Source organism: Barbus barbus (assembly GCF_936440315.1).
Source record: "Barbus barbus genome assembly, chromosome: 28".
Classification (NCBI taxonomy): Eukaryota; Metazoa; Chordata; class Actinopteri; order Cypriniformes; family Cyprinidae; genus Barbus; species Barbus barbus.
Window position 1 is genome coordinate 18,383,342 of NC_136756.1, and position 14,703 is coordinate 18,398,044.

The window sequence follows — 14,703 nt, forward strand, 5'->3', positions numbered from 1 at the left end:
CTTTTTTTTTGGGACGGGCAGTGTAGTTTTGAGTTAGGCCTATAGTATTTTTTAATAGTACAATAAACTAGTACAGTGTAACTGATCTCTTATAAAAGATCATTTGATTCAGTTCCTCGTGATTTGGCCCTCTTCAGTGTTTATCTCTGATCAATAAACATTCATAGTAAAAACTCTCCTGAATGCTTGCACTGGATCATAGTGTTCTGTGTTGATGTTTGTGACGCTATAACAAATCTCACTTTGATGATATTAGCACCACAGATCAGTTCCTTTTCTTTGTTAAGAAAGTGGTCTGACACTATTGGACTTGTGATCCAATCCCCTTCTCACCCATGCTCTCCCAGAACCCAGTGGCACTGTAATTGGCACCCTCATGCGGGAGAAGCTATTTCAGCCAGAGGGATCAAAATAGATTCTAAACTCCTCAGCCAGCCAATGAATCCTTATTGGTTCAAAGAAGCAGAAAAAAAGTAATTCAAGTTGCTATCTGGTTAAGAGGGGCAAAGAGAAATTTCAGAGTGCATCTCAGCCCAAAGCCACAGACCTGGAAGTGGAGGAGAGGAAAGGATCATGTCGCTCATCATGTCGTCTGGAATGAAAACTCTTGTAGTCTGGCCACCCTGACAGGGGTATTACCACTGTGACAGACTCTCAGGTCAATGGAAAATCCTTATCATCATGGCTATTTGATGAACTCTGAACAAAGCCAAGAGCAGGACTGAGTATGAACAACGCCAGGCAAAACATTTCCCATGAGTCAAAACAAAAGATGGCCAGTAGGGTGTAATTTACCGTCCTAGGGCTCCATCTAACTGTCACCTAAAGGCACACTGGGCACTGGCAACCAAACAGAACATTATTAGAATGTCTCTCAAAGGTCCTGTGCCACTTATAAGACCAAGGATGTTGTAGTGTTTCATTAAATGCAATATGATCTACAATCCCTCTGTCTTCTTCAAAAGGAGTAATTACAGAAGAACAGGAGTGTCAGCATTTTTCCAGCTCATCTACAAGAATGAAACAGCGTAATTAAATCCTGGCAAACGCTGTTCATAAACCAGGCATAAATCTCCACAAAAACCTTTAGTGAAGTCACAATCCACAGGGCCAACGATCTCGTTTTGCATGTCTCTTGCTCAGTAGCTTGTAAATGCAACTAATGTGACGGTTAATCGCTGTTACACAGAAAATCCTGATCTATGGTGCTCATTAAAGTTGAGTTACCTCTTTATAGGATTGATATGTTGAATATTTGATTACAGAGGACAGTACAAATAATAAAACGCAGGTTCAGTAGGTCAGATATTAATGAAGTGTCATATTGCACAATAAAATGAAAATGTATATTAAAAACACTCATTAAAAAAAAACGCTAAAGTGTTGGTAATGGTGTGATTAAGTAATTAGAGTAGCAAAACATTAGTTATCAGCTTACACCACTTGTAAGGACTATTTGACTCAATTTAACAGAAAAACCAACAGCTCTGATGCAATATTTATGCATATTTATGCACTGGGGTCAATAAATATTTTTGCAAGAATTTAAAAATTTTATTCAGCAAGGATGCATTAAATTGATCAAAATTGACAGTAATAACATAATAATGTTAAAAAAACTGACAGTAATAACAATGTTACAAAAGATTTTCAAAAATACATTTTGTTTGAAGTTTGTATTAAAGAACACTGAAAAGATGCATCACAGTCTCCACAAAAATATTAAGCAGCACAACTGATTTCGACACTGATGATAATAAGAAATGTTTCTTGAACACCAAATCAGCATATTAAAATCATTTTTTAATTATCATGTGACACTGAGGACTAATGGCTGCTGAAAATTCAGCTGTTTAAACTTATTTTAAATTGTAATAATATTTCTAAATATTACTGCTTTTACTGTATTTTGAACAAAAAATAAAGCTTTGGTGAGACACTCTTAAGAACATTAGAAAAAACAAACTTTAACCACAAACTTTTGCACCGAAGTGTACTGTATATAAAGTATAAGATCCGACTATATTGTGCATTCCTAAAAACTTGTGATGCACAATCTAAAGTTACGTGAGAGTAAATGAATGTGATAACAGAGCACTGTATTGTTTCGTATGTAAATAATGTTGTTTTTTGCACAAAGAGGTTGAGGAATGCAAAATTATAATTACCACAAAACAAATGATCAGATAATATTACTGAAATCTTATTAATAAATGGATCAGTGTCACGGTGCACACACGAGGAGGATACAGGAACACGTAGACAAGGAGTAAACTCAAATAACAGTCTTGAATGAATCCAAACAAGGCAGGGCAAGACAAGGCAAGGCTGACACAGACAGGAACTCCGGGGAGTAACGAGTAGACCAGACAACACGAAACTGAACAGGCAAGAACTTAAATACACAGGCTAATTACACAAACACAGCTGGACAAGAATTAACTAATAATCACACTAAACAAGGACAGGAAACAAACCAAATATGGAAACAAGAGGTGGGAACACATGACACACACGACAGAGGACTGACAATCAGAGTAAACCCAGGTCAAATAAAGGAGAATTAAAAAACTTCCCTGCCATCTCTGTTTGCTACGCTAAATAGTGGTTCTGTGGTTGTCCACCTGTCAGTGCCTTCATGACGATTTCAGCATTTTGGAGCAAATAATTATATTCTGATTAAAGAAAACAAAAAACCATGTTGTTGCTTTTAAGCAATAGTGATGTTACACATCCAGCTAACCAACAACAATAGTACAATAACATCAATGCTGATATTAAGCACATCACAATGAGTCAGTTGTTTTGACCATAGGCATTCAAAACTGTGATGCAATCAATGTGTTTTCATTTCAACAAAGGGTCAGCTGCACTCAACTGAATAAGCCCAACAATGATCAGAGTTGAATTGCAAGTGTAGATAAGCCTCTTGTATCCCAGTATCTTTCACACAACGCTCCCGAGAATTCTGTGTTTGTGAGACAGCCGTTTTGAGCTCTTTGATTCGACACAATCCTCAAAACACAGGCATACGCACGCTCGCTCTACTAACACATTTATACGCATACTAAATCAGCCAGCTCAATTAACAACTGGCCAAGCTCTCACCCGGCCCATCCATCCGTTCAGCAGCTGTGTGTTTTTTCCTCAACCATCTGTTAGACTATTCACCATATTAAGCGCTTCCCTCAGTGACATGCAGAGGTCAGACACTCAGTCCCTCCTCCTAAAAACTGTTATCTACCAACCTATGATTTAATTTTAATCACATATTGACCTTATCACAGACCTGTTTATTCTTAAAGATTCAAAATGACTGCTGCAGTGTAATATCGGTCGATTTCTCCAGATGTCAATTATGACAGTCAAATCTGCAGACAAAAATCACTCCAAAAACAGGACAAAAAGATGTGAATAGAGACTGGATGAAAACAATGGATAAACTAAGACACACACACACAACCACTTCTGCAGTAGATTACAGTGTGAATACATAATGACTGTAAATCTCTGAGCCTCATTTGGCCTCACATCTTTTGGCATTGATTCTGCATCTTTATCAGACGCTGAAGACTTCACCATCCATCCATCTATCCAGTCAATTAATTCATCCATCCATCTTTCTACATTTCTCTTTCTCTAAGTCTCACTTTGCATACTTCCTTCATCACCAGTTAAAGTTCAAGTAGCATCTGCAAAATCAGCCCTGATTGTTTTTCATTTGGTATTTAGAGAGATTGTTCACTCAAAAATGAATATTTGCTGAAGGTTTACTCACCTTCAGGTTATACAAGATCCAGTTGAGTTTACTTCTCTATCAGAAGAGATTTGAAAATTTAGCAGTACATCACTCGGCCACGAATTGATCCTCTACAGTGAATGGGTGCCGTCAGAATGAGAGTTCAAACTGCTGAGATATACAACTGATTTGTGACTGCGTGTTTTGAGTTTGAGCTCCATAAAGTTGATTCTTTATCGTCTATTTTCTATCTTAAAACAATTTTATACACTATCATTTTCGTTTCTATAACGTGTGAATATATCCCCTATAGCAGTGCTTCTCAAAGTCCGGACTCCGGTCCGGATCCGGACCCGGAGGGAATTCAATCCGGACCCGCTTCTATTTCATATTTCAAGAACACTAATTATATTTCCGCTAATATTTTAATTTTTTTGTTTTGTTTTGCTATCACTTATATTATGGCAATTTGTCTTATAGCAGTGCCCAGTGTATACATTTATTTGTGGCGGCTTGTCACAATATCAAAACTGACCGCTACAAATAGATTTTCCAAAAGGATTATACTTTGTTGAATAAACTGAGCACTGCGCGTTTCAAAAATAAAATGCTGCGCGGGTGTTTTTATATGAATGTATCTTTTAAAAGAACCGTCCGTTTTCTTCAGAAAAGCTTTGATGTCAATTTTCATTTGGTCTTTCCTGTAATGGCTGATAAAGTAGGGCTTATTTGATTACAGTCGTTACCGGGGAAACAGCTATATATCACGTTCCAACAGCGCCTCCTGCTGGCAGAGAATCAACTTGCATTTGCTAGTCTGCGGGAAACACTGGTGTCTGTCAGCAAACATAAACAAAAAAGTATGCTTCAGAACTGTTTTGAGAAGGTCCTTAAGTTTTGAGCCATATATTATTACTATGAATTAGGCTACTACTACTACTATTACTATCTTGTGCCCTGCAATAACCATTTACGCAAACTCTCTTTTGATAAAGGGAAAAAAAGAGAAAATCTGCCCAAAAAATCAGCATCATATATCGCCCATAGGCTGCCCTGATTTCTAAATATCGGCATTGGCCAGAGAAAAAACATTATAGGTCAACTTCTACTGCTGACACTTAAATTAATTGTTTTGCCACTTTTGCACTTGTTATTAAAGTATTTTGAATGCAAAGGGAACCTTTTTTTTAAATGAGTGTTTATTTGTTATATGTTATGTATGTTTATTAAAAACACGTTTTGTAATAACCAATTGTTCCGGACCTTTGACACTGATGAAAATTCAGATTTGGACCTTTGAATGTAGACTTTGAGAACCCCTGCCCTATAGCATTCTAAAACAAAACCAATCAGAGCGCCTTGTTTTCACTAGTTTTACTTTGATTTCTCGAGTCTGCTATTAGCTTATAGCCCGTTAGCATCGGCAGCGTGGCTGCCGCTAATCTCGCTTAGATTGGTAATACTCTATTCACACACATTACCATTGTTTCACTGTTACTTGCTTAAATGGCGGATTTGGGTCTACCTTTGATTGCAGGTGAGGACACATTCGAGCTGCATTCGGTGCAGCTGGAGCTGGAGACCGTGGAGAAGCAGATCCACGACCTGGTGGAGAAGCAGGCCCAGCTGAGAGAGAGTGGAGAGCCGTGCTGGAAACATCCCGGGCTGACGCTCACAAGTCCTGGGTAAGTATACAGCACGCTGCTAACACTCCCACCACCTCTAATCCGTGTGTTTCTCAGCACAGACCCTGTGCACCCAGGACACGATCTTCCCAGATGTCCTTCACTCTGGCGCCGGGACGCCACGGACCCTGGGTGCACCAGCAGCGGAAGACGCGAGCCAGGTCCCGGGCGACAACCTCTCCGCCTCCGGTCTTCGAGATCTCCACCCGGAACCGCTTCGCTCCCCTCCGTGAGACGGAACGCGACGCTGTGATCGTCGGAAGCTCCATCGTCCGGCACGTCCGTGCTACGTTAGCTGAAGGTAAAGTGCACACTCACTGTTTCCCCAGTGCTCGTGTTCTCGATGTTTCTGCGCAGATGCCCGCGATCCTGAAGGGCAACGAGAGCATCGGTGCTGTCATGCTGCACGCGGGGATTAACGACACTAAGCTGCGGCAGACGGAGACATTGAAGAGGGACTTCAGGAGCCTGATCGAGACGGTAGGCAGCACATCGCCCGCGACGACGATCATCGTGTCAGGACCGCTTCCCACGTATCGACAAGGACACGAAAGGTTCAGTAGACTTTTTGCTTTAAACGAATGGTTATTGTCATGGTGTAAAGAACAGAAACTGCTCTTTGTTAATAATTGGAATATTTTCTGGGAATGTCCTAGGCTTTTCCGTGCTGATGGCCTGCACCCCAGCAGAGTCGGAGCGGAACTCCTGTCGGACAACATCTCCAGGATACTACGCTCCATCTGACTAGTAAGCCAATTCTCAAATAACTACTATGATGACTTTTGTTCTACCCACTTAAAAGATAGAAGTACTTGCGCTGTCCAATCTATACAGACTGTGTCTGTTCCCCGAATAGCGAGGTCAAAATATAAATTTAATGCAGGATCTAGAAAAAATCTGATCGTGATTAAACCAGAAAAACACAAAATAAATTAACAAAAACTATTTTTAAAGCTTGGGCTCCTAAACATTAGATCACTCGCACCCAAAGCAGTTATTGTAAATGAAATGATCACAGATAATAATTTTGATGTACTCTACCTGACTGAAACCTGGCTTAAACCAAATGAATATTTTGGTCTAAATGAGTTTACTCCACCAAGCTACTGTTATAAACATGAGCCCGTCAGACTGGTCGTGGCAGCGGTATGGCAACAATATATAGTGATATTCTCAATGTTACTCAGAAAACAGGATACAGGAGGTTTAACTCATTCAAAATACTTCTGCTTAATGTTACACTTTTAGATATGCAAAAGAAATCTCTCCTGTCTCTTGCTCTGGCTACTGTGTATAGACCGCCAGGGCCATATACAGATTTCCTAAAAGAATTTGCAGATTTCCTCTCAGATCTATTGGTCAATGATGACTAGCAACATGGGCACTATCTTCTCTAATACATTAGAAGCTGTTGCCCCACTCAAATTGAAAAAGGTTAGAGAAAAACTTACTGCGCCATGGTACAACAGTTATACCCATTCTCTCAAGAAAGAAACTCGTATTCTTGAGCGCAAATGGAGAAAAACTAACTTAGAAGTTTTTAGAATTGCATGGAAAAACAGTATGTCCAGCTATAGACAGGCTCTAAAAGCTGCCAGGGCAGAGCATATCTGCAAACTCATAGATAATAACCAAAACAATCCAAGGTTCTTATTTAGCACAGTGGCTAGATTAACAAATAAACAGACACCACCCGATCGAAATATTCCCTCACAGTTTAATAGTAATGACTTTATGAATTTCTTTACTGATAAAATAGATAACATCAGAAATACAATATCAAATGTAGATTCTACTGCGTCTAGTATTTCAGCTTCAATCATCGCACCCAAAGAAAAACTGCAGTGGTTTACAACTATAGGACAGGAAGAGCTAAATAAACTTATCAGTGCATCTAAACCAACAACGTGTTTATTAGATCCTGTACCCACTAAACTACTGAAAGAGTTGTTACCTGTAGCAGAAGAACCGCTTCTCAATATTATTAACTCATCGTTATCTTTAGGTCACGTCCCAAAACCATTCAAGCTGGTGGTTATTAAGCCTCTTATTAAGAAACCACAACTTGATTCTAATGAACTGGCAAATTACAGACCCATTTCAAATCTTCCGTTTATGTCTAAAATTTGAGAAAAAGTTGTGTCTGCTCAATTGTGTTCCTACTTGCAAAAAGATTATCTCTATGAAGAATTTCAGTCAGGTTTCAGGCCTCACCAAGCACAGAAACTGCACTTGTTAAAATTACAAATGACTTGCTTCTTGCTTCAGACCAAGGCTGCATCTCATTGCTAGTATTACTTGATCTTAGTGCTGCGTTCGACACTATAGACCATGACACACTCATAGATCGATTACAAAACTATACTGGTATTCAAGGGCAGGCTTTAAGATGGTTTAGATCCTACCTGTCCGATCGCTACCACTTTGTTCATTTAAATGGGTAGTCATCTCAATTATCACCAGTAAAGTATGGAGTACCACAAGGATCTGTCCTAGGTCCTCTGCTATTTTCAATGTACATGTTGCCCCTTGGTAATATTATTAGAAAATACGGGATTAGTTTTCATTGTTATGCTGATGATACTCAACTATCTCAACAAGACCAGATGAAACTTCTCAACTATCTAAGCTAATAGATTGTGTAAAAAATGTTAAAGATTGGATGACCAATAATTTCCTATTAAATTCAGATAAAACAGAGATATTACTTATTGGACCAAAAAACAGTACACAGAATCTCTTGGATTACAATTTGCAACTAGACGGATGTACTGTTACGTCCTCTAAAGTAAAAAATCTGGGTGTTATATTAGACAGCAACTTGTCCTTTGAAAATCATATTTCTCATGTTACAAAAACAGCATTCTTCCATCTTAGAAGCACTGTCAAGCTTCGAAACAGGCTACCTGTTTCAGATGCAGAAAAGCTAGTTCATGCATTCATGACCTCTAGACTGGACTATTGTAATGCACTGCTAGGTGGTTGTCCTGCATCTTCAATAAACAAGCTACAGATAGTCCAAAATGCAGCGGCTAGAGTTCTTACCAGGTCAAGAAAATATGATCATATTAACCCCCAATTTTACAGTCTCTGCACTGGCTACCTATTCAGTTCCGTATCATTTAAAAAATATTATTACTTGCCTATAAGGCCCTAAATGGTTTAGCTCCTGCGTACCTAACTCGTCTTCTACCACGCTACAATCCAACCCGCTCCCTAAGGTCACAAATCTCTGGACTTTTGGTAGTACCTAGCATAGCAAAGTCCACTAAAGGAGGTAGAGCTTTTTCACATTTGGCTCCCAAACTCTGGAATAGCCTTCCTGATAACGTTCCGGGTTCAGACACACTCTCTCTGTTTAAATCTTGATTAAAGACACATCTCTTTAGCCAAGCATTCACATAATGCATCTTATAATCTTGTACTGCAGTTATATCTGACAAATGTACATTATTATTATTCTTTAGCTTGGGTTGAACAAATAATTTTTGCTTAGATAGAACAGCAGCTACGCTAATTATGTCTCTATTTGTTTCTCTGTTTCTGCGTAACTAGGAATTACAGAAACTTCAGTCTGGATCCAACCCTTAAATGATCCTTAAATGAACAAATAAACTTCAACTTCAACTTGAACTGATAAAAATATCACAATAACCCACAAGTAATCCACACAACTCCAGTCCATAAGACAATGTGTTTTGAAGCTAAAACTGTTTGTAATAAATAAATTCATTATTGAGACAAAAAGTAATCTTGTCTAAATCAGGGGTTAAATATGCACAGGTCAAGCACTATTTATAAGAGAAAACAGTCCAAAACAGTTTTGAACAAATATATTGGTGGATTTTGATGTGAGAGGACAACAGAAGATGGACTTTTTCATTGGAGGAAGCATTATTATGGATTATGGACTCTATTTTGGCCAGAAGCAACAGTTTACAGTCAAAATGCCTTCATGATGGATATGTTTCTCACAAACATGCCGCTTTTCACTTCACAAGATGTTAACTGGTGGAATGGAGTTGTGGGGATTACATGTGGATTATTGTGATGTTTTTTCAGATGTCTGGACTCTAATTCTGATGGCACCCATTCACTGCAGAGGATTCTTTGGTGATCAAATAATGTAATGCTAAATTTCTCCAAATCTGTTCAGATGAAGAAACAAAATCTAAGTTCACCTTTGGTCAGCAAATTTTCATTTTGGGGAGAACTATACCTTTAACTCTTGGAAGGAAGACATGTTGGAAGCAGGACACTAAGGAATATGTAAACGTCTGTTCTAATATTCACAGCTCTGGGACTAAAGGTGCTCCATTTTTCAAGCATATACAATCAGATGAGGAAATCCAGCAATAAAAGGCACTGAAGCTGAACGAATAGCAAAAGAACAATAACAGCTTACAATACACCACGGCTCCATTTGGAATCAAGTCACACGCTGAGAATGGAGCTGAAGCCCAACCGTAAATCATATCCAGGTTTGCAAATACCCACCAGAAAGAACCCCTCTCAGCAGAGCAGAGTCTAGCAGCAGAGGGGTGCAGAGTGAATATAGATGTATTCCATGATCTGGTTCCTCACCTGCAAGGTCAACTAAGAGGAGGTCGTGGATCTGCAGTGAAACTGAAGCTTGCCAATAACTGCAACTTTATTCCTTTTACAACACGGCGAGCTCATGAAGGATAGTAACAACAGGGACACATGGTTTTTGGCAAGGACACCCTTGCTAAAACCATATTTCTCAGCAGCAAGAAGCTTTGTTGATGTCCTGTATATTTAGGATGAAATGATTTTAGATGAATAAACATCTGTTTTTAAAGAGCCAATTCAAGCATATTTAACAGCACAATGCAGCAGCATCCAAAAAGGTTTTGCTAGGTGAAATGCATATTTGTTATATGAAGCATTATCAGAATTTCACAAAGTTGATATTTTTTGGGGGGGGGGGAGGGGGGGTTAAGACTACAGAGAAAGAGTGAATAGAAATACGACACAAACTAGGTATGTGGTGATTTTTAGCATTACCCGTCTAGTTGCAAAAGTAAAAAGTAACTACACATTGTGTGTGTATGTACACATTTGAGTTATGAGTAAAATGATCTGTTTTGACAGCTGTGTTCAGTTCATTAATGATCAAATTCTGAGAAAAAGTGTAAAACATTTCAAATCAATGAAAATTTTATAAAAAATCTCTGAAAAGCATTTTTCAGTTCCTGCAAACTTTTAAACAGTAGTGTATAACAACAAAAAAGTATCTTTCTAATGCTTAAGACCCACTGAGTATATCCAAAAACTTTTTCTCTGCCATTTGACTATAGTAAAACACAAACCAATTAAAATCCAAAACCCAATTAGTGCCAGACAACTGGATCAATCGCGTATCTCCCACCCACAGGACAGCGTTTGTTTGTGTTTTTGTGATAAGGTTTATCACAAAGCCTCTGGTATGTCAGACCAAACTTTCTGCTCTCCAATAACATCAGCAGGTTATGAGGGAATCTGGAGGGGGAAGCAAAGCGATTCAATTCCATGTCTGCCACAATCCCCTGATAATCAGCCCAAACTAAATCAATTACAGAGAACAAACGCAGGTGATGATTTCCAGCACCACCACACCGAGTCTCATCACAGACCTGGAGAGAATGTTCTGCGCTGACAGAGAAGGCCATAACGGTTCAGGGCCAACAGATTTATTTATTCATTGATTCGATTACAAGAGCAACGAGGTGGCAAAAATCTAATTCAATTAAAAATAACAATAGCATTTTTATTTTAAATCTATAATTTGACCACATATTTGATAACACTAATGAGGTTTTTTTATCTGTGATGTAGAAGTGGGAAGAGTAAAAAAAATCCAATAAAGCAAAGCTAAAGGAATTTCATAATTAGAATTAGGAACCTATCCTAATAAGAACAAACAAGAATCTTCTAAAAATTATCTTAGAATCAAATGAGATCCTACTGAACAAACTCATATTACAAGTTTAATCTCCAGAATGGTTTTTTTTTGGTCCATTAGAATCTTATTTGAACCAATTACCTATATAGATATATGACAGAAATCCCTTTATAATGGATAATAATCCCATTAGCATTCCCTTGGGACTTTTTTTTTTTTTTTACAAGGAACATATAAGACACAGTATGAAGAAACAGGTAGAAAAAAAAATGCAAAAATATGCTCTTATACGTCCATGATACTTGTCAAATATATGTCATGTCAAGTTCAAATTAAAATGCAATTTCTGACTAAAGACTGCTGAGTTTTTGTATAATGTGTAATTGGCACTATTGCTTATATTTTGATATAATCATTTTGTTGCAAATGTATTTCAATTTTAAAAAGCAATTTATATCTAGTTCATTAAAAACAGTTGAGATCACATTTAGCTAATGTGATGAAGTCTTGGTCTCTAACAGAGAAATTTATTCAGCTAACAATCAGACCAAATTACACCCATAATCAGTATTCTTTCTTTATGTAGACAGCAGGCAATATTAACTTGCAGCTGAGAAGTTGGCGAGCTTATGGTTATTAGCTACTTGCACAGGAAATTGCTCTCATTAAATAGATGGTCTGACTGTCAAGTTGGGAAATTCAGTCAAATCATTTTGTCTAAATTGGACTGGAGCGTGTATAATTGACTATAAGCGACTATTAAAGACATAGCAGATGTTGAGTATGCCAGCCGTATCCATTACTCCTCAAGATGATTGAAAACCCAAACCAATAGCCCACCTATCAATCTGAGCAATGAACCGGCTGTGGTCTTGGCTGTGGAGCCCCATGACTGAAATTCCTTTTCACCACATCTCAGAACCTGTTTTTCCAGTAGCAGCGTTTTAGTGATTCATTCTTAATAAGAGCAATGTTGTCTTCCCTGAAAGTAAAGATGATGATATAAGCATCCATCAAAAAACTTTCACCTAGATACAACAGGAATTGGTGCAAGCAACATTAAAAACCCTATCTGCTATTTTGTACTGTAGTGAAGGCTGTATGCATTGACGTGAGGACATCTGGGTGGGGCTTTTCTGCTCCCTCTCATGAATATTCACCGTTTGCTTCGGTACTACAACGCTATGATTTGGCAACTAGTAGTAATATCACATTTTACAAGCTAACAAAAAAATAATTAGTTAAGAAATTGAAGATGGATTTTCTCTAACAAGAAGTTCATGTAACACCTAAAATTAAATTAAATACCCAAACATGACATTTGTTATTGATGGAAAGCAAAGATGATGTGTATCTTCACTGTTCGTGACGTTCAGAGCATTTGACAACTTATGGCATCTCTATATGGAAACAGCTGAGCAGCAACATCAAGTGCTTTGGGCAAGCAGCCTATGTAGACGCACCTGACCGGATATATTAGATATTTATGCTCATATCAATACTGTAGCACCAGAAAGTCTGGAATCAAAATTGTTGCATGTGAACTGCTACTTCTAAAACTTTTTTTTTTAATAATTCATTGCAGCTCGTTAACAAAAATGGTAACACTTTAAGTGATACACGTTACATGTAGGCTACTTACTATAATAATAATAATAAATTATGCATAATTACATGCAAGTAAACCTAAACCTAACCCTAACAATATAGGAGGTACATAAGGTTCTTTAATATTACTCAATATTTAAATGTATAATTACACTATAACAAGGACCTTAAAATAAAGTGAAACCCCAAAAAATGCATTCCATTAACAGTTATGGGTTATAAACTCTGAAAAATAAAGCCTGATCCCGAAGGACAACATTTTTATGCTTCTTTAGACCAAAACCATCTACATACTGATGGAGATGCTCTCAGGTAACAGAACCAGTATGCTGGTCGGAAAAACCCTAGAAAGAAAAAAAAACTTTTTTTCTCCAATGAATTAAATATTCAAGTTAAGACCACACTGTTTGTTTGTTTGTTTGTTTGCAAATAAGAAAATGATTCTTTGCTGAACCTAAAAAATAATCTTTAATCAAACAACTGATATTTTGTGGTCAACATGAAATATAAACACCATGAAATCAAAGTGATTTCAACTTGAGTGAGTCAATGTAGGCTACTGTGATTCTGCCTCATACCTGCACGAGACGGTGATCTCCACTTTGGTGGCGGGAATATCCCCCGTGACGGGGTCGAACTCGCACACTGAGGCCATGTCCTCCAGTTTATCCATAACGTCGCCTTCCATGGGCGCGCGGGACAATAGGAAGCTCTCTACTTCAAACAGTTTTGCAGTTCTGGGTCCTGCGGTGCTTATTAAAATCTCACAGCTCCAGCGAGGACCGCAGCAGGGCGACAGAGAATCAGCGTCTGTGCTGGGGCGCGCTGGAGACCGCGGATGCACTGTGATGCGTTGCGCAAATTAAGAAACCAGCAATGTTACAAGAAGAAAAAAAAGACTACAACATAAAGGGTTTGGTTTGCTAAATGAAAAACTCAAGGAAGAGTACAAGTGCGCGACTCTTCTGACAGCGGCGAGATCTCTGTGTCTGCACTGTGTGGAGTGGAAAGTAAAAGAGCAGAACTCCACCCCTCGCGCATTCTTTCACATATTCGCTCGGCGCAGCATCGCGCTATTGATCCACAGATACGACTCATTACTGCCTGAGCTATTTCTCACGGCGAACTTCTGATATATACCCTCAAAGCACATTGTAAAAATATCGAGAGGAATTATAAACCTGTAAACTGGTTAACTGTCAAGTCAAAGTCACATAGCCTATAGCGTTTTATAGCCTATAATACAATTGATTCAAAGCAGCTTCACATTAATAAACAGGAAAATGTAAATGTAAAACTAGTTATGAAACTAATCCAATTTCAGCGGTAAAGCAGTTTTACAAGTGTCGTTATTCAGCTCCATTGAGTGCAGTGTTGCTTCAGTTCAGTTCAATGTCAATGTTGTATATGTCATCAGTTACGAAACTCTAAAGAAAATAGTATCATTATTCAGCTCGTCAGTTCAATGTTAATTCAATTCAGTTTAAAACAACATACCGATACTAGTGTCACCATCCAGGGATGCGTTTCCCAAAAGCTTCGCTAACTATGGTGGTAAGTCCCATTGAACTCTATTGGTAACGACATAACTTGCGACCATAGCTGCTTTTGGGAAACGCACCCCAGTTCAATTAACCTCAACTTTTGTTCTCATCCGACAGTAGCAGGGCAGTTAACTCGAACTATAAGTTACCTTACAGAAAATTATGTGCAGAAACAATTTGCTCAGAAGTTGCATTGCAAAAGAAATACATTACACAAAATTA

The 14,703-nt window shown here is 38.2% G+C and overlaps 1 protein-coding gene across 1 annotated transcript in view; it reads right to left on the reverse strand.

Annotated features, from left to right (window-relative positions):
* LOC306848810 (copine-8-like) overlaps positions 1-13,625 on the reverse strand; it is a gene marked incomplete at both ends in the record, with an annotated part of 76,221 nt that extends 62,596 nt beyond the window's left edge. Inside the window, one exon of the mRNA XM_079383570.1 lies at positions 13,516-13,625. Within this exon, the coding sequence (XP_079239696.1) occupies positions 13,516-13,625 (110 nt within the window). The remainder of the gene's footprint in view (positions 1-13,515) is intronic.
* Positions 13,626-14,703: the final 1,078 nt, after the last annotated feature.